The sequence below is a fragment of the Ammospiza nelsoni genome, chromosome 4, assembly GCF_027579445.1.
Source record: "Ammospiza nelsoni isolate bAmmNel1 chromosome 4, bAmmNel1.pri, whole genome shotgun sequence".
Taxonomy (NCBI): domain Eukaryota; kingdom Metazoa; phylum Chordata; class Aves; order Passeriformes; family Passerellidae; genus Ammospiza; species Ammospiza nelsoni.
Window position 1 is genome coordinate 7,790,487 of NC_080636.1, and position 21,355 is coordinate 7,811,841.

Genomic DNA, 21,355 nt, shown 5'->3' on the forward strand with positions numbered 1-21,355 from the left:
CTGTTTTCCTATTACCTACACAAATTAAAACAAGTAGCCACTTGGAGCAGCCAACTTTTGCTCTTAACCACCTCAAACAACTGCGCTCCTTATAAAGTTAATAGTGAGTGGTTGCCTCTCAATTTTATCGTTCTGCATGGTTCTAGAGCTTAGGAATTAAACTTCCTCAACTCAAATAAATGTCTGCAGTAGATACAATGAATAATTTCTCCAAACTCATCAGACCTCCTGAACAAAGGACCATGGAGTGGTTTGGGTTGGAAGGGACCTTCACAACCATCTTGTTCCAGCCCCTGTCATGGACAGGTTAGTCCAAGCTCCATCCAGTCTGGCCTTGGGCACTGCCAGAGACCCAGGGGCAGCCACAGCTGCTCTGGGCACCCTGTGCCAGGGCCTGCCCACCCTCACAAGGAACAATTCCCAATTCCCAAGGTCTCATCCAGCCCTGCTCTCTGGCACTGGGAGCCATTCCCTGGCTCCTGTCCCTCCATCCCTTGTCCCCAGTCCCTCTGCAGCTCTCCTGGAGCCCCTGCAGGCCCTGCCAGGGGCTCTGAGCTCTGCCTGAAGCCTTCCCTTCTCCAGGGGAACATTCCCAGCTCTGCCAGCCTGGCTCCAGAGCAGAGGGGCTCCAGCCCTGCAGCAGCTCCGGGGCCTCCTCTGGGCTCTCTGCAGCAGCTCCACGTCCTCCTGCTGTTGGCCCCAGGGCTGGGGCAGCTCTGCAGGTGGGCTCTCACCTGAGGGAGGGGCACAGGGACACAATTCCCACCTTGCCTTTGCCATCAGCCCAGGCACGGGGGGGCTCTGGGCTGGGTCATGTCCAGCTCTCACCCAGCAGCACCCCCAGGTCCTTCTCCCCAGGGCTGCTCTCCAGCCCTTCCCCACCCATCCTGTGCTTGTGCTCTGCCTTGCTCCAGCCCCGTGCAGGACCTTGCACTTGGCCTTGTGTAACTTCATGAGGTTCACACAGTCCCATGTCTCTGGTGTGTCCAGGCCCCCTTTGGTGCCATTTCTTCCCTTCAGCACCTTGCCCACACCACATGGCCTGGTATCCACTGGCAGATTTGCTAAAGGTGCCTTATTCCACTGTGTATGTCAGCAACAGATACATTAATCACAGGGAGAAGATTAAGGAAAAGTGCCCTCTGGGACTGTAGCAAATTCGGATCCCCCAAGATGCTAAGAGGCCTCAGCTTGCAGTGTGCAGTGCAAGTTCACACTCTCACACAACTCCTGCCAATTCACAGCCCTCTCTACCTGCACACTCAGGGAACAACATGGAATGTGACTGAACATACAGATGTTATCACATAGCATCATATCTGACCATGGAAAAGCTTTAGAGACTAAACAAATGGATCTTACAGTCCTGGTACCAGCTTGGTTATATCAAAAATATATTTCAACAAGTGAGATGGTCTGAACTGCTGCACCATCAATCAGGTGACAGAGGATAGACATTAAATATGCTACTCCTAAAAACCTGTGCAAGAAATTGCTGTAAGCAATATAAGGATCAAATACAAGAAGGGCAGCAAAGTGAGGGGAGAGATCTGAGAGACTTCTCCCAGTTTAGAAAGCCTTTGCAATAAAAGGTCAGTGGTTCCTCTGAAGTCCTCATGGCTCAGTGAGTAAAGAAACATCTGAAGTTCATCACTACAGAAACTGATTCTTCATGAATAAAAGCTTTCAGAGCTTTCTCTTGTTTCTCATACTACTGAAAAATCCCATGTGCAGTGAATCCCATCATCTGAATGGCCCATGATGATGTCAGTTAAGTAATTCATAATCCTTCATTATTTACAGAAGTGCACTGATTTTTTGTTCACCACATGCTGTTTCAACACAAACCTCTTAAACAGAAGTCAGTTTGGAGGGCTCAGTTACACAAAAATTTATTTACCAAGACCAATTAAGTGTTGCCCAATTTAGCTTTTAGAATAGCCAGAAAGAATCGTGACATTTAACAATATTCAGGGCAGATAAAACTCGCCTAGAAGTGCCAATAAGCAATACAAAATTCCAAGCTGCTTCCAACACTCACCTTCCTTCAATGAGCCAGGTGCATTTTGTCTTGTATTTGTAATTTCCAGGCCCATCTGTGACATACCCTGAAGGTTCAGTGAGTCTGCAAACAAAAACACAAAGACAAACATTAGTGTCCAGTGCTTTTAAACATTCAGAAAGGATTCTCTAAATTCTGAAGATCCATCATTAGATTATTATCTACTTAAGAGCCACCATAAACAAACCAACTACAGCACGACAAAACCCAGCTGGGAGTCTCCTGTTGAACTCTCTGTGCAGGCCTTCTGATGATTGTTTCACTTCAAGAGTGATGGTTTCTCTATCATATTGATGCCATGGTTCCAAACTTGTATGTATGGATATACCACCTAACCAGCACAAGGAATTCCCCAACAGAAGCTAAAATTATTCCTAAACTATTTATTTAGACAAACTGTACTATTGCATGTGGTTCAGATGAAGGCCATGGTGCAACCTCTCACTCATTCTGTATCTGACTCTCCACAAACTCCTTGACAAGCTCCTAGATGGAGAACTGGATTGAGAGTTGGATCCCCCAAGCCCCTGGATCCCAGGCTGGACTGGGCTTGGAGCACCCTGGGATAGTGGAAAGTGTCCTTGCCCATGGATGGGGTGGAATGAGATGGGCTTTAAGGTCCCTTCCACCCCAACCATTCTGTGATTCTGTACTGTTATCAACATCTGCAAATGCTGCACAGTGCAAATTCTACTCCAGCGAAAGAAAACCATTGGGACATGCATTCCTGTCTCACATGAATTAGTCAAAATATTCCAGATGAGTATTGCAGAAACTGCTGAAAATAAATGACAGGGAAGGATGGCAGCAGAAGGCAGCAGCACCTGAAGGTGCCCAAACACCACATTCTGGTAGAGCACACACTGGCACCCAAACCAGGATTCCTTCCTAGGCCAGTTATAAACTCCATGGTCGGCACACTGCTGGAGCAAATCACAGCCCTCTGGCAAAATTCAACTGTCCTACTTACAACACAGCTCTGAAACAAAAACACTCTAAATTTAAACTTGGCAAAAAGAGAGGAAAGCAAGACCAGAAATTCCTCAAACCGGTATCTTGGAACCTTTTCTGTGCCTTTCCCCAGTGATCTGTTAATGCTAACATCTCACTTTTTAACACATTTAAAAATGTGGGCTGAGTCAAAAATTATTTTCCATATTCTTTTCCATCAAGCATTTTTAAGGTTGATCTCTGATTCAAATTAAAAAGGCAAAACTCACAGGTTTTTGAAAACCACCTTCCTCTGTCTCTAAATGAATTTATTACAGTACTTTTCAACCTGAGAAATTGAGCTGAAGATTTTAAAAAGCCAATCACTGAAGTTCTGCAGAAAATGGACATTCAAGCAAGTGAAGAAAAAGCTCAGATTTTTGGAAGCACAAAAAGCATCTGGACCCTCAATGGAGACACAGATGTCAGTGTAAACCGAGATTAGATTCAAAAAAAATACACATACAGAAGGTATAGATTTAGGCTGGATATTGGGAAGGAATTGTTCCCTGGCAGGCCTGGGCAGGCCCTGGCACAGGTGCCCAGAGCAGCTGTGGCTGCCCCTGGATCCCTGGCAGTGCCCAAGGCCAGGCTGGACACTGGGGCTGGGAGCAGCCTGGGACAGTGGGAGGTGTCCCTGCCATGGCAGGGGTGGCACTGGGTGGGCGTTATGGTCCCTTTCAACACAAACCATTCCATGATTCTGTGACTTATATTTCTTTTAAAATTTCAACATCTTAGAAAATTCAAACTACTTATCCACCAGCCAGGAATTCACAAAACCAAATGAAACTTCCAAGCTGGAGGCAGTAACATCTAGTCTTTTTGTCTAAAAAAATCATCATTCTGAATATAATATCCATGTAAAAGCCATGAATCAAACAGTATTAACACTGATAGAACTTTGCCTGCATCCAAGAACAGAGATTCTGAAAACCTGAGGAAGTCTCTCAAGCTATAAACAATCTCATGCTATGTGGCAAGCTCTCAGGGAACCTCTGCTCATAGAAATCCTGCAACAATTTTATCTGGAAGCAATTACTAATTCATTCACCACAGAAATGCTACCAAGAGTGATATAAAAAATAAAATAAAATAATCCTGTTAGTACTGCTCCAGGCATGTCGTATCTCAGGAGAGAAAAAAAGAGAGCATTTCAACAGCCATGTAATTCAATGAACTTTCAGCAAAACACTGGACTTAGTTTTAAAAATATAAGTCAAACTTCTTTGATCCCCTATTATCTGTAAGTTTCTCAGACTGCTTACTAAACTTCCTGCCATTATGGACGAATTAAGGATATTAAAAATCTATAATCTATTATTAAAATCCATTAATAAAAATCTATTAAAATCTATAATCAATCAGAGTTGACATGTCTGAAAGGAAAATAAATAGCCTGCACTGCCAGGCTAGAGCAGGCAGTAGCATCCATGTTCTTCTATAAGCACTCTCCCAGACAGAAATAAATCTTCAACACAAAAGCAAACTGAAATTAGAATTTCATCTTTCCATTCAAGACAGAAAGATGAACTGATCTCCAGGCTGCAGTTCAAAGCAAACAGGCCCTGTTCCCCATGCTGCGTGCTGCCTGTGCCACAGAGACACAGGGCTGGGGTTGGGATGGCTGGCACAGGTCCCACATGTCCCACAGGCCTCTGGCTCGGTCTGCGAGCAAAGCCTTGGGAAGGGAGCACGGGAGAAACTCCAGAAGGAAGAACACCGGAGGAATGAGGGACTTGGAGGTGGGAAGCTCCCCTGACATGCATCAGGCCGCTCTCATAGAAGGCTCCTACCCCACGTAGCCTGTGTCACCATCACAACCAGGCTCCAAGGCCTCTGGGCCCAGAAAGCTTTGGCCATGTTTGTGATGTGGGGTGAGGGTTAGGCCCTGCCGCTGGCTCACAGCAAGCCCTGCAGCTCCAGGCTGGGCCAGAGGGCTGGGAAAGGCCCTGGGGCTGCTGTGACAGCGGCTGGGCACGAGCCCAGCTGGGCAAGAGGCCACTGGGGGCCCCTGGGCCGTGCCAGCTCTGCGGCGGCAGCACGGCCAGGGCAGTGCCAAAGTGTCACTGTACTGGCACTGCCGGGGCACCTCTGGGTGGGCTGCCACCTCTGGGGCAGCTCTGGAGGGGCTGGAGCATGGCCAGGGCAGGAACAGAGCTGGGAAGGGGCTGCAGAATCCCTGAGGGAGCTGGGAAGGGGCTGCACAATCCCTGAGGGAGCTGGGCAGGGGCTCAGCCTGGAGCAAAGGAGGCTCAGGGGGCCCTTGTGGCTCTGCACAGCTCCTGCCAGGAGGGCACAGCCGGGGGGGTCGGGCTCTGCTCCAGGGAACAGGGACAGGAGCAGAGGGAACGGCCTCAGGGGAGAGTCTGGGTGGGCAGTGGGGAAATTGCTCTTTGAAAGGGCTGCCCAGCCCTGGCACAGCTGCCCAGGGCAGGGGTGCAGTCCCCATCTCTGGGGGGATTTCACAGCCCTGTGGATGTGGCACCTGGGGACATGGGGCAGTGGTGACCTTGGCTGTGCTGGGGAACAACTGGCCTTAGAGGGCTTTTCCTACCCCAACAATCCTGTGATTCTAAGGCAATTTTATGACTCAGATGCAGAAATCAGACACCAGAAAATATGGAAAGCAATCAAACACTATTTGTCTTTGATAACTTGGTGAAAGGTCTGGCTGCCACACAGGAAGTGCTTCCCTGTAGCTGAACATTACATCTCCTGCTCTGCAAGGAGCAGCTGCTACACCCTAGGAAAACAGTCAGGTCCTGTACAACAATACTTACAAGGCTCTAAACTACAACATCAACTTTAAAACATCCGGGGTAGAAAAAACAACTGCAAAGATGCAAGGATCTAGTCACAAAACTCAAATTAAAACCATACATAACTGTACTGCATAAATACATATGTGTACATTCATATACACACAACGCTTAAGGCTTGTTTCAAACTTCACTGTTCACAACAGTGTTGTGTACACTAAATTTTTCACTGATTTCCAGTAGACTGCCATATACATGAACCAAAGTGAAAGAAGAGAGTAAGGGAGAAGAACCTTCAGCACACATATTCAGAGCTCCAGCCTTGAGTACTGCCTATTCCAGCTTTTTTTAAGGAAAAAGCAAAAGGGAAGCAATGACAAGGAGGAAGATTTAACAAGAAAGAACTTCAAAAAGAAATACTTTATGCAAAAGTATTCTGCACATTTAATTGCTCCCCACTCATTCTGGGAGCCCCTGAAAAGCAGAAAACCAACACAAGAAAATCAGGCAGCAATCAATGGTATCTCCTGGGTAAACAGCCAGATCTGATATTGGAAATCACCAGAAAAAATCCGAAGGTTCTTTAATATTAACGTGAGTAATAGTAGCAGCATATATTTTTCAAATACAAATTAGTATGCACTGAAAAAATTCCTCCGTGGGCAGGAACTGTGCAACAATGCAAAGCCTCAAAGCTGTTGACTAATTTCTATCTAATAAATCTAAAGCAAGGCTGTTGCTAGTGAGTATAAAAACTCACAAGAAGTACCTTAGGATTTAGGATTAAATAACTTTGCAGCACTTACTTCAAAGCATTGTGACATTAAAGGTACATTATATACTGGCAACAGGGTTTTGAATATATTTATTTTCATCAGAAGTATTAATAAAGAAAAAATGCAGTTTGGCTTTCCTTCACTACTCTCCAGAAAAGGTAAGCAGGCTGGTTTGGTTTATAAAACACATTAAAATTTAACCTCCAAGTGTCATCACTGGATCTCAAAATGGGTTTGTATTACTTTCAGTTATACTGTAGTGACACTGACAGTGAAGACTCATCAGCATCTTGTGTCTGGAGAAGTTTCACAGCCTTTTCACTAATAAAAACCCCAACCAAATAATTAAAAACCAAACAAAAAACCAAACCAACCAAACAGAACCAGCAAAATCTAAATAACCAACCAAAACCACCAAACAAATCCAAAAGCCCCTTGTCCATCCTAATAGTTGTTAAATCTAGAGCGAGATGCACGCAATGAATTTTCCTCCTTTCTTCCTCCTCCTTCCCAAGTGCTCAAGCATTTCACAATTAGAAGTCACTGCTTTGGGTATATTTGGAGTTGAAGGCACAAAGAAAGGGCTGTTACAGCCTCTTACAGGAACAAACACTTTCTATCATAAATTGATTAATAATATGACTTTGTCCATGTTCTCACCAAAAGCACTGAGGTTAAAGGACACTTATTATAAGCAAATGCTTTAATTTATAGGCATGGAATAGTGATCAGGCACACTAGGGATGAGAGAAGCAGATAAGCAATCCACACAACTATTTCATTCATTTCTAATGAAGAACAACTAAATCCCTTCTTCTGCCACCTGGGTTCCACACCACAGGTAAAGCTAGGAAGATGTAAATAATTACAGGCCAGGTCTCACAGATGAAGGTAATGACATTACTGCAAAATCCACTTTGATAAGGATTTTCCCTATGCAGCAACAGGTACCTCAAACAAAGACAATCAACTACTCCAGGTGCTCAGAGAATTGTCTCCTCCTCTCTCTTCCACATACACAGTCTCCTGAGGTTACAGTCCTAAAGATGAGCAAACTCATGTGAAAGTCACTGCTGTAGCATAATCATGGAAAACCAAATGTTTTAGGTTGGGACAAACCTTAAAGTTCATCTCATTCCACCCCTCTTCCACTGTCCCAGGGTGCTCCAAGCCCCAGTGTCCAACCTGGCCTGGGACACTGCCAGGGATCCAGGGGCAGCCACAGCAAATCTGGGCACCTGTGCCAGGGCCTGCCCACCCTCACAGTAAAGATTTTCCTTACAGTAAAGATTTTTATCCTAAATAAATAACTTCTTAAAACAATTTTAATTGTAACAATCATTCAAATTACCTCACCTCAAGACTAAGACAACAGAAACGATGAAGAAAAAGCTGATTTGCCACCTCCAACTCCATTTCACCACATCAGAAGCATTGAAAAAAAAAAAAAAACCAAAACCAAACCACAGAACTGTGCTGGATCCCAAACAACACCAGCACTTCCCCACTGCTTCAAAACCATCATTTATAGAGGCTGCCTTGTGCTCCTACTGTGTTTGTCACACCAAAAACACGCTGGAGCTCCACTCTTGTGTGTGCCTCTAAGTTGTACATTCAAACTGAAAATATCCCAAATTCAGGTCCTTTCATATTCTCCTATTTCTTTATTCCCAGCCTCATCTCAGAGACCACAGAGCAGCATTTATTCACTGTGTAACCACAGCTTCATGTCTGCTGAACCAACCAGCCAAGCTGCACTGCAAATGTCAACATTACTGTGTACCTTTATTACAGATTTTTCCCTCATTCAAACTTACCAGGTAAAACAAAGAATAAAAGATATTATTATTATTATTATTATTATTATTATTATTATTATTATTATTATTATTATTATTATACACTGAAGGAATACATTCTTCACACAAGCAGCACGTTTTGTGCTGTTTGCCAGCACATTTTTCTGTGCCATTGTTCTATTGTCTCTATATTATCTTTGATCTCTGCTTTCGCACTGCAAGAACTCCAGTCTTGGCACTCTGATTTCTTTGAACACCTTCCCCAGTGCCTGTATTTTATGCAGAAATATTACCATGACAAAAGGCCAATTCATGAGGTCCCCTTGAAGGCCATCCATACCCACCACTTGTACCTGAGGCACCAGCCATGCCGATGGTGGACACTGCAACAGCTGTCTACTAATCTAGCCCAACAGTTGCATTCTGCTTTCCCATCTGTTCCCAAATCCACTTACTGGATCTTGGCCTAGTTCTTAGAAATAAGGATAATTTAGCTGAAAGTGTCTGTAATGCCCAGAAAAATGGGAGTCTCATCCTTCCCTGATGGTCCCAAAATGCTCCTGGGGTTTGTGGTAGGGAGTTGTCTTACACCAGGCAGGAGGAAACAACAGAGCACAATGGAAGCAAATGCATCTCACACATCATAAACCATCTCACTATAGCAGGAAAAGAACATATCAATGTCACAGCATAGTGCAGTCGAGACAGCCACAATACACAGAGTATCACCATACCACATCAGAAAGCTTCACCCCGTACACAGTAACACCATGACACTTCAGAAGGCTTCAGGTATCTGCCCTTTTGGTTCTCCAGCCCAGCCTTTCATCCCCTCACGCTCACACATCACACCTGCGTGCCCTCTGCTCCCTCTGTGGCTGTCCAGCACACCTGGGCACCCCATGGCTCAGTGCTGCTCACCTGGGCACCCCATGGCTCACTGCTGTCAGTGCTGCTCACCTGGGCACCTCATGGCTCACCTGGGCACCCCATAGCTCGTTGCTGTCAGTGCTGCTCACCTGCTTCTCACAGCTGCACCCATTGGGGATAGGGCTCACCCCACTCCCAATTAGCACAAACTGTGTACCTAAATATCAATCCCTCTCTTTCCCTGGCACATGACTCCCTAAAACCTTGGGGAAGGAGCCCTTGCAAGTGTCTTACCGCAAAACTTGACTGCCTGCCAGACAAAAGGACAAAGAAGCCACATTATTGCAATGGTCAAAGAGAATCATCAAAGGCTCATGCACACAAGGTCTGTAAGATGAATTTTTATCCCTTTCCCAAAATTAGAAATATTCAATTATTCAATGGATCTCAAGCACCTGTACAGGTGTGCTGTACTGTAAGCTGCAGTACAGCATACCTGTGACCCTTGTAAATAAAGCTTCATAATTCAAACTCTTTAAAGCCCACATGCTCAGAATTGACAGACATCAATCTTCTCCTCCAGCTGGAGAGCCCTTCACTTTGATAAGCTTTCAAGTTGTCAGGCCTACATTTAAGACTGGGAAAAACATTCATTGGCAGAACATGTGCTGTACTGTGAACAAAAAGAGGTTAAGCAGCTGACTTAACCTTCAGGCCAGTAGGAACCAGAGCAAGTGCAGTTTCAGGCCATCCCTGTGGAGCAGAAGACCATCGTCCTGCTGCACTTCCTCAGACAAAAGCAAGTTTCTGAGAAATGTAAAAGCAGTAGCAGCAATCCCTTCTGTTTTCCAGTGCTGTATATGAAACTGCTGCCTTATTCTTCCTAAACACTAAACCCCAAAATAATCCATTGAACTCTCAGTAAGTCCATTTAGACTCTGATTTAGCTCCAAACTTGCCACCCTCCATCACTGCTGATTTTTAGGCCAAACGCAGAGTTCAGAACTGGGTAGTCGCACTTACAGAAAAGCACAAGCCAAACAGCAGTCAGTCTTGCAACAGAAGTGAAAATATTGAGACAATCTATAAATAAACATCACAGCCTGACCCACTTTCCTAACAGGGATAGAAATAATTCCTTTTATTTCCTTCCTGACATTCAAAAATTTTAAGCTACTAAGCAGCAGTGTTACCTGCTGGGAGAACTGAGCCCTAAAAAAATAAAAGTAGTTAGGAAAAAGATTGCTGTTAACTTCTGTTTGGTTTGGGCCTCAAAACCAGGTTTTAACACAGATCCTCAGAAATAGATCCCTGAAATAGTCACAGTACATCCTGAAATCCAGAGGGACATTTCTGAACCTGTAGAATGACAAATCCTCTTGACTTTTTAAAGAAGCACATTGGCTGAAAAAACAACATAAGAACATGCAAAGATCAGGAAATTGATAATGAAAATACTGTATTCATTAATGAAACAAATTCTCAGCCAATATCATAATTTAATGACACCTTGATTAACTAATAAGGAAGATGTTCTCTAAGATGCCACAAGTAGTAAAAATAATACAACAGAAAAGGAGCCTTTTAAGCATAAAATATTAAACCTGAGCAAACAAGGGAAGTGTGGTCCCTCAGAAAAAAAAGTCTGTATGTTTATATGATACAAGGATATTCTACCTGTCCCACAAATGTCCTTCTCCTCACTTGTATTACTGTAAAGAATGAAAGGCATGTAAATATTTGTCTTGAAGGAGGGGGCAGAGAAGACTTTCATTGAGGGGAGGAGAAGTTCACAGAGCACCAATAATAAAATAAATGAACAATTTATCACTCCAATCTCCTAAAACCTATTTAGATTATTCTGTTTTGCACTTCATTTCAGTGAAACTGCTCCCAGACAAAATCCCTTGATCCACATGCCCTCTCTATTATACCAGTCCCTCAGCACACCCACCTGGGGGGTTTAGGACAGGCCCTCAAGCAGGACTGTGATCACTGGCTCAGAGAGCAGAGCCCAGAGCCCGGCGCTGGCTCGAGAGCCCAGCCGAGATTGCAGCTCTGTTCCCTCCCACCAACAGCTGCTGACACCACACTGAGTGCTGAGGGTGACACACCTGAGAGATGGAATGGCACCTGCTGGGACCTGGACAGGCTGGAGAGCTGAGACAGTGCAAAACTCATGAGGTCCAACACGGCCAAGTGCAAGGTCCTGCATGGGGCTGGAGCAAGGCAAAGCACAAGCACAGGATGGGTGGGGAAGGGCTGGAGAGCAGCCCTGGGGAGAAGGACCTGGGGGTGCTGCTGGGTGAGAGCTGGACATGACCCAGCCCAGAGCCCCTGACCCCAGCCCTGGCTGATGGCAAAGGCAAGTGAGAATTGTGTCCCTGTGCCCCTCCCTCAGGTGAGAGCCCACCTGCAGAGCTGCCCCAGCCCTGGGGCCAACAGCAGGAGGACGTGGAGCTGCTGCAGAGAGCCCAGAGGAGGCCCCGGAGCTGCTGCAGGGCTGGAGCCCCTCTGCTCTGGAGCCAGGCTGGCAGGGCTGGGAATGTTCCCCTGGAGAAGGGAAGGCTCCAGGCAGAGCTCAGAGCCCCTGGCAGAGCCTGCAGGGGCTCCAGGAGAGCTGCAGAGGGACTGGGGACAAGGCCTGCAGGGACAGAGCCAGGGAATGGCTCCCACTGCCAGAGGGCAGGGCTGGATGGGATATTGGGAATGGGGAATTGCTCCCTGGCAGGGTGGGCAGGCCCTGGCACAGGGTGCCCAGAGCAGCTGTGGCTGCCCCTGGATCCCTGGCAGTGCCCAAGGCCAGACTGGATGGGGCTCAGAGCACCCTGGGACAGTGAACAGGGTCCCTGCCCATGGCAGGGGGTTTGGAACTAGATGACTTTAAGGTCCCTTTAACCCAAATCATTCCAGGATTCTATCTTTTAGCACCTGCAGAAGCAATTGGAAATAAGTTCCCAACTTCACAACACAAAAAAGCAACACTCACGTTTGCCAATATCCAGGAGAAAGAAAGACAGGAACAAAAAAGCTGTCTCCTAATTCTTAGTTTTACAGGATCTTCTCAGTTCCACATACATAATGGTACAGAACTGTAAACACTTCCACAAACACTTCATCAGTTCTTCTCCCTTTCCTTTCCCAGTTCAAGCCAGCTGTTTCTCACTCCCACATATTGTTGTGCTAAATTCATTATCACAGTAAGAAAAGAATGATGATTTGCAACCCCTTGCAGAAAAGCACGAGTGGCATTTTCCCCAAACTACTCATATTAATGTAAGCAATTTCACACAACATAGAAAAAAAAGGAGCTAAATACCAAACACTTGGAGTCTCTAATGAAGACAGGTGTACACAGTTGGCTTCCTTGAGAAGCTCCCCTTCGTTAAGTAGAACAAAACTCAAAAATAAAGAATAATTCAGATGACTTGAATTTAAGCAGGACTATACAGACATCAGAAAAATGTGAATACCAAGCACTTGTCCAGCTGCATGTTCTCACTCACCTATGGGACGGGAAGTCACCTGCAGCACTTTATACTCAAACATGCACCCAAAATCCTGGCTTAACACAGAGAGAAAAGGCCAGACTTCATGTAGCTTTGATTAAATCATCTTAATCCCTTCAATGAAAACTTCCTACTGCTGGCACAGGTCACTTTAACCACACAAATTACTCCACCAGCCAGCCGAAGCTTTTCCACCAGCTCCTGGAAAGAATTAAATAAACTCATGGTGCTCAAACCATCCCAGTGTTTATTTAAGAGCCTGAGCAAATAAACCAAATGTGAAAGTCATCCAGTAACTCAACAGCTCCAGACCCCAGGAGGTGAGAAGCTGGAGGGAATTTCATATGCCAGAGTATGTTTGTCAGCCTCACTGGGACTAGTCTAAATCCCTTAGAGAATGGGTGGGTTTAGGCACTACAGACTGCTATGCCTTTATTAAATGCATCTGCACAATAAATTTGACAATCCAGATCAGGTATTTCCTAACCCACCAACAGATATTCTTGGCTATTAAAACACCAAGTCTTGATTCCTTAGCAGGGCAGAAGAAACAGCTGAGAGAGCTGGAAACGTTCTCCTGGAGAAGGGAAGGTTCCAGGCAGAGCTCAGAGCCCCTGGCAGGGCCTGCAGGGGCTCCAGGAGAGCTGCAGAGGGACTGGGGACAAGGGATGGAGGGACAGGAGCCAGGGAATGGCTCCCACTGCCAGAGGGCAGGGCTGGATGGGATATTGGGAATGAGGAATTGTTCCCTGGCAGGGTGGGCAGGCCCTGGCACAGGGTGCCCAGAGCAGCTGGGGCTGCCCCTGGATCCCTGGCAGTGCCCAAGGCCAGGCTGGACACTGGGACTGGGAGCACCTGGGATAGCAGAAGGCGTCCCTGCCCATGGCAGGGGTGGAATGGGATGGGCTTTTATAAGGATTTTCCAACCTAAAACATCCTGTGATTCTCTGACTTTTTAAACACACTTTAATCTAGCAAAGACGACATGCAACCATTTTATTTTTGGAACAAACTTTGAAAATATAGAAACAATGCACTCATTGACACATTACACAGAATTTGTGGTTTGTGTCAATGCTGCCTTAGCAACAGTCTCACTACAGTATCTTCATAATCCAAGCCCTGTTAGCATTTCTTTCTAGGATAAGTAGCTCTGGAGTGTTTGTCTGTGAATCACTCTTGGTTCAGGGAAGGTCACACCGCAGCCTCCCGACTCCTCAGCTGCAGAGACAGATGTTCCTGCATGGTGGGGGAAAGATAAGGGCATTATCTTCGCTTCTAGTAAGGCAGTGTCTGACATGCAGATCTCTTGATAATCCCTACAAAGAAACCCTTCCTTGGAAAAAATCAAGAACACAAAACAACAAATGCAACAGACAAATAGGCCAATCAAAAAATACCACAATTGTGGACATCTGACCCAGCCAGCAGAGAACTCCCTGAGGAAAGGTGTAGCTGTAAAAATCATTGCTTGCATCCGTAGCCCAGCCATATGCACCTCTCCTATTGCCTCCAAAATGACTTTGAAAGGAGTTATTCTGGGACAGTAGCGGGGAAAAAATGAAATTCCATCTGCTCGCAACAGATTTGCGACAACAAAAACAAAGACAGTGGCTCAACACTAGTTATGCAAAGTTTTGAAATAACCCCTCACTTCACCAAGCTGAACATGACTAACAGGCCACCTCTCTACTAAACAACTCTAAAGAAAGTCCCAACTTCTTATTTAGGATTCAGTCACCACCAATCTTTCCTCACTCAGGCAATGTCCATAGGAAATGGCACTAAGATTAAGGAGGGTTTAAATTAGATTATGAAGAAATTATTCTCTACAGGAGAGATGAGGCCCTGGCACAGGTTGTCCAGAGAAGCAGTGGCTGCCCCTGGATCCCTGGCAGTGTCCAAGGCCAGGCTAGATGGGGCTTGGAGCAGCCTGGGACAGTGGAAGGAGTTCCCACTAATGGCAGTGGAATGGAATAATATGTAAGGGACTTTCAGGTACCTTCCAACCCAAGCTATTCCATCATTCTAAAAGTCTGTTTGCACTAACAAGGAATTGTGCACAAAATACTGCTGTGCTTGCCTTAGTTTATTAAGAAAAACAGGAAAGGAAAAGGTTTTGCCTCATTCCACTTTCCCATTTAGCTTCCTACATTTTCACTTCATTATCTCTATTCACAACCAAGATGCCTTAAAACATTATTTATAAGAGAAACATTGACCACCCCGTCCACACCCTTAAACCTGTAAGGAAAAATTCATTTTTGCCTCAAAGTTGCTCAAACAAAGAAATGCCACTTCACTGTACCCTATGATGGAGCACTAGGAGAAGCACTTGAGTGGAGCCCTGCAGAGCAGGAACCCATGAGCCACATCACAGAGGGAGCGCTGCCCTGCAGCGTGCTCCAACACCGCTCTGCTGTCCATGCTCACAAGCATGCCAAGGTGCTGATATGACTTGGGTATCCACCAGGCTCTTTTCCTCTTGGATATATCTTTGTTCCAGGCCCAAAGCAACTCTTTGCCCTGCTGTGGGGCTGAGGAACACACACACACACACGTGTAGCAGAGGTACAACACCAAGGGCAATCTTGGTGTCAGCCCTCATTTCAGATATTTAACACAATAAATACCAAACTTCAGGTCAAAGGAGGAAAAAAGCTAAATGTTTCTTAGACCTAACCACAGATGCATCAATGCATCATAAGGTCAGTACTTCCTCTCATCTCCTGTGCTTCAAATTAATCTGTCAGAGGTAATTTATAGCACAAGAAGTGAAGCAATCAAAGAGATAAATTTCTCTTAGACATATGAAAAATCCAAAGGTACTAGGCACTGGACAACAGCTTTCAGGAACCATTTTGTTCTTATGCTAAAATTATCTATGCAAATGTACAAATAAAAATTCATGGTTTCATGACAAAAATAATTTAAAATATGTCTGCACAAAATTTCCTAGGAAATTTTAAAACTCCCACATCCAATTACAGAGCCCCACTGAGGATCCCAAGTGCCTGGACCAGGAGTGCTTGACCAGGTGAGGTTCCCATAGCCCAGGTACTGTAAACCCCTGTTACACCTGAACACACAGAACTGAAACCTCAAAAAGGAAACATGATTGCCAAAGCAGAGGGAAAAGTGGTGCCCAGCTCTCAGGAGAGAGATGAGCTCTGGGAAGAAGGTGAGCTGTCACAGTAGTGTGTGACAGGGACAAGCAAGGGCAGGTTGGGGGACCCAACTTGGTTTTCCCCTTCATCCCACCCATGGCAATGGCTGCTTTCCTGCCTGCCAAGAGCTCTGCAGTACTATTCTGAGCTTTTTGCATCTCATTATTTAATTTATTTATTAAAGGCTGATAGGGGAAAAGGGAGGCAATACTTGCTGAAAGCATTTGAGTTTTATTTAGATTAAGACAGGCTGTTCAAACTGGCTGAGAGTCAAACGGTTCCACTAATTACAATCTGTAGTTTAGAAAGAGTGGAAGCAGTTCTTGGTTAGCTGCTACAGCTGCAGAGCTCTTCACTTAGGGGTGAGTTTCTCATCTCAGCAAGGTTAACAAGCAGAGTTTAAAGCACATGGCAATTCCCAAACCATGAAATGGCATTTCCCAGGAAATTAGTCGATTTAAAACTGAGCTGTAAAATTAAAGCCCCTTTACTGCTCCCCATTAGTTAAATATTACAGGTGAGGAAGCAGCAGCTGGCACAGATACAACACCAGCACTGCCCCAGTGAAAGGAGCAAGAGGAGTAACAGAATCAGAATTTTTGGGGTAGGAGAAGCCCTCCAGGATCACCCAGTCCAACCTGTGACACCCCACCTTGTCCAACAGCCCAGAGCACCGAGTGCCGCATCCAGGCCTTCCTGGGGCACCTCCAGGGACCATGGAGGCTCCACCACCTCCCCGGGCAGCCCCTGCCAAGGCCTGAGCACCCTTTCCGGGAAGGAATTCCTGCTGGTGTCCAAGCTGAGCCTGCCCTGGCCCAGCCTGAGGCTGTTGCCTCTGCTCCTGTCCCTGTTCCCTGGAGCAGAGCCCGACCCCCCGGCTGTGCCCTCCTGGCAGGAGCTGTGCAGAGCCACAAGGGCCCCCTGAGCCTCCTTTGCTCCAGGCTGAGCCCCTGCCCAGCTCCCTCAGGGATTCTCCAGCCCCTTCCCAGGCAGCTCTGTTCCTGCTCTGGCCACGCTCCAGCCCCTCCAGGGCTCTCCAGAGCTGCCCCAGCAGTGCCAGCACAGGGATGGGCACTGCCCTGGCCGTGTTGCCGCAGCCCAGGTACACCTGTACACACAGCTCCCTGTACACCTGGGCACACCTGGGCTCATGTCCAGCAGCTGTCACAGCACCCCCAGAGCCTTTCCCAGCCCCCCTGTCACCTGGAGTGCTCTGTGAGTTTGCTGCACTCCAGAGCAGGACTCAGCACCCTGCCTTACTGACCCTCAGCTCGGGGGTCTCAGCCCATCAGTCCAGCTGCCCTGACCCCTCTGCACAGCCTCCTGCCCTCCAGCAGACTGACACTTCCACAGTTTCTTGTCATCTGAAAACATGCTAAGAGTGCACTCGATCCCCTCATCCAGACCACCAGTAAAATAAAATAAAACTAGGCCAAGACTGAGCTAATACCTGTTGGTATCAGCTCAGCTACCCCTGACCCAAACCCTCCAAAGCAAGGAGGACAAGCAACATTTAGACCTTTGCCATCAACTCCACCATAAATCACATTATTTTTTTTGTTTGTTTGTGGCTTTTTGGTTTTGGGGTTTTTTTTGTTTGTTTGTTTCCCGTCTCCCTAAATAACTGTCTGGTATTTCAGAGACAGAAAAGGCAAGAACTGATAAATACTGAATGCTCATTTTAAAGATTTGGAACGTTAATTTCAATGTTTAACTAAAGTAATCATTTTCTATGTGGGGGCAACAGCTTTAAGGCTGAATCCAAATGTGTTTCATGACAGCAAACACAGAAAACTCTTGAAAGCCAACAGGGCTTTACAGGCAAAGACAATTATTAAACTCACCCCCAGGACCTTTTACACCAACCCCTTAAACATCAGAGGGAAACAGGAGTCTTGCACAGTTCATACTAAATTTGCTGCTGCTTTGGAACTCAAATAAATGTAGTTACTATTTGCATGACACATTTGCTATCTCAGTGAGACACAGGATTTCACAGTGTCAATGTTGTTTCATAATGATCAATATGGAATTCCCTCATGGACAAAAGCCATGGCTGATGCATTTATTTGGAGTTTGGTCTGAGCTGTCTCTTGCCTGTGATCCTCATTGCCATGCACTGAACCCAAAAGCAGTTATTTTCCCAGGATTCTCTATCCTCTTTTCTCTGGAGACAAAATTATTTCTACATGAGCAGTGCTGTGACTTGTCAATAAGCACAGGCTGCTCTGCCAGACAAACAACCTCACCCAGCCACTAATTTGCTGCAGAGCACTTTGCATCCTGCCTGTCCCAGTCACATTCCCACAATGCCCTAACACAGAGGCATTGGCAAGAGGAGGATTCTATGAAAGACTCAGTGTAGTGACACATCACATGAAAATTAAATGTTAATGCAAAACTTTTGCAAGGTTACTAACAGTATCACTTCAACACTGCATTAAAAACAACCACTTTTTAACCCTAAAAACAAATCAAAAATCAATTATCTAAATAAATGTAGGGGAGGAAAAACCAGTAATTTGCAAACATGCCTTACTGACATTTCACAAAACTTTAACCTCACTTCTGTACAGGTTCCACCCTTCCACACCAAAAATACAATGTTCCACATGAGGTTTTATCTGAATCCAGTGGTTGAAATTAGTGTTTCAACCCTCTAAGCACAAACTTCATCACATGAACAGTGACTACACATCACACAAGGCAACTAAGCTGGGAGAACAGAATTTACAGCAGAAAGCTGGAAACATAAAACCTTGTGCTTCAAAAAAAAAAAAAAAAAACCAAAACACACCAAACAAAAAACAAACACTACAACATTGTAAGGAACAGGAAAAAAAACCTACTTCCTGGAAATTAATTTTATATATAGAAGAACACCTTCAAAGCCTTGTGAGGCTCACAAAGAGTCATGGTTGTCAGGATTCCTCAACCAGTGGGTTTGGGGTGAACTTCAGCTCCAGACAGAAAGCAGAGGGGGAGACACCCCCAGCCTGCTCTGCTGTCAGCAGCTCTCCATGACAAGTGGTAACATACACACATTGTTTTGCTCTAATTTATTCCATTTGAGGCTGCTGTTCTATATTAAGAGTGTGACAAGCCTTTATATGTCTAGTTAAATTTTAATATAAAAGTATTTTTTCCATTTGAGAAAAAGCTGACAGGGTGACTGTTAAGAAATAAATTATCTACCTGCTCCCAATGAACTGGAGAGCAACATGTAACAAAAAATAATAAAAAATATTTTTAAAACAACTTAATAGGTTTTTAAAGGGAAGATGGCATGACAAAATGTTCTACAATTACTGACTTCCAGTTTCAAATCTGAGTAGATGTCACTGGGCTGTAGAGGGAGAGATGCAGAGAATCATGGAATGACTGGTGCTGGAGTGAATCATCAACATCTCTGGATTAAACATGAGGACTTGTTCCATTTAAAAATTACCTTCAGTAATTGAAACAGTAATTTCAGTGTAGCACCCATGAAGCACTGTGGAATGAACACCACCCGGTTCTTAGACTGGTAAGAAACAGCTGCAGGCCAAGAGCATTTGCTGATCAACAGACATAAAAAACTTAAAGAGAAATGACTGCCAGAGCACCTAAAAACAAAAACCAGAAAAATCCTCTTCACAAACACATGATTATAAAGAAACCAACTGATCAGAGAGTGATGGTATTATCCAGAAGATATTCCTACCAGGGCTTTGAACCATAGTATCAGTTTTCCTCCTTCTCCTCTCTGCCTTTTTCCTTTGTCTTCCCAAATGCATCATGGTGACAAGTAACAACCATTCAAAGAACCAATTACTGTTTCTGGGTCTTTTTTTTTAATGTAATTCCATCTTGAGAGGCTTCTTCTGTAAATCCCCGTGAGTGGGAAGCCACCTCAGCCCTGTTCTGTCACTCCATTTCCCCTGCTCTGCCCAGATGATGGTGTGATCTCTGCACCCAGGCTGCACAGTGGCATCATCAGTGATATAAGACGTGCACATCTCTTCACTTTTCCATGAATGAAAATACTACATCAGGTTCCAGTTCCAACCCTCTCCCTTTCTTTCACAGTGTGAGAAACTCACCAATAAAGCTAAAAGAGAACAAAGTCACTGAAGCAAAACTACTTATTAATATAAACACAGTACCTGTGGCGGGTGCATCTCACTGAGGAGGCACACCTCCCCCTAAAATGTACAAACCTTTATGCCCTTCTCCCCCCCGCGGGTGCCCCTGTCCCCTCTCCCACTGCCTGGGTACTCAGGAACTTCCATTCTTTCAGCTCCTACTGCACTCAAACCAACAGCTCCTCCACCCTCACCTGGTTTAACAAACATCACTTGACTCCCCTTTTCCTCACTGCCACACTCCCTCCCGAGCCCTAGCCTTGTGCCAGCTACATCTTTGCCTACGTGACATTAACTATACATTCTTATGGCTGAAGCAAAACATTCTTTTACCCCCCACAATCCACCTCCTTTTTATTTATCACCTTCTTGCTGAGGCCCTTGGTTTGGTTATCTGTCTGGCCGGTGTGGGCTGGGCCCTGTTTGCAAAAAGCTTCTATTCACATATAACAGTTACACTCCAGACCTGTTATTTGGCAAACTCCCGTTTGTGCTGAGCTAGGCTTATTCCAAAATTTTAGGTCTTTGTTTCCTGCTGAGGTGCATAGCTTTACTCTACTTGTGTAAAATAAGATGTAGGTCGTCTTCTGGTTTCACTCTGTTCTGATCTCGCCTCCTTGGGACCATGATCTTCTGGGCTCCTACTCTTTGACTAGCAGCTGCAGGGTTTGGGTTCACTGGCATTCTGATCACCTGCATTTCTTCTACTACACTAGCAATTAACCTGATAAAACAGGGAATAAGACAAGGCATAAGCAATAATCCAGCAAAGGCACATAATAGAAGCCCATCTTCCTCCATTAGGTTTTCCCAAATAGGTTGTCCAAGGACTGAGAATCCCACAGTGTGCTCCATTTCTGTACTGGCACATAGGCAAGCTTTCTGATGTTTGAGCCTATGTTCCTAAATTTTGGACAATCCAGTAGGTTTGTGCTCCACCAGGGATCCTTTCCTGACATTTTGTAGGTTTATCAGAACAGGATACCATACTGAGCCAGAGATGATGGGTGAAGCCCCATTAATTTTTTCCAGCAACTTTCCAGGTTCTATGGCATTTAATGCAACAGTCAGCTAAAACAGGGGTTACTAGGACGAAAATTATAATCCCAGCAATAAAATTTCAATTATTTATTTCTGGGACAGATTATCTTTTGAAGGTTAATTTTAGAGGGTTACTTCTTTGTATTACAGTCCAGTCCCTGGGAGGTGACTCCACTGGTCCTTTAATTCAGATTGCAGGCGCCCACCCTCCCTCTGTAGTGTGCACTGCTGTCCCAATTACCAAGTGTATTGGAA

The 21,355-nt window shown here is 45.3% G+C and overlaps 1 protein-coding gene across 1 annotated transcript in view; it reads right to left on the minus strand.

Moving 5' to 3' along the window:
- ATRN (attractin) overlaps positions 1-21,355 on the minus strand; it is a 147,682-nt gene that overhangs the window by 110,748 nt on the left and 15,579 nt on the right. Inside the window, exon 2 of the mRNA XM_059470115.1 lies at positions 2,042-2,125. Within this exon, the coding sequence (XP_059326098.1) occupies positions 2,042-2,125 (84 nt within the window). The remainder of the gene's footprint in view (positions 1-2,041; positions 2,126-21,355) is intronic.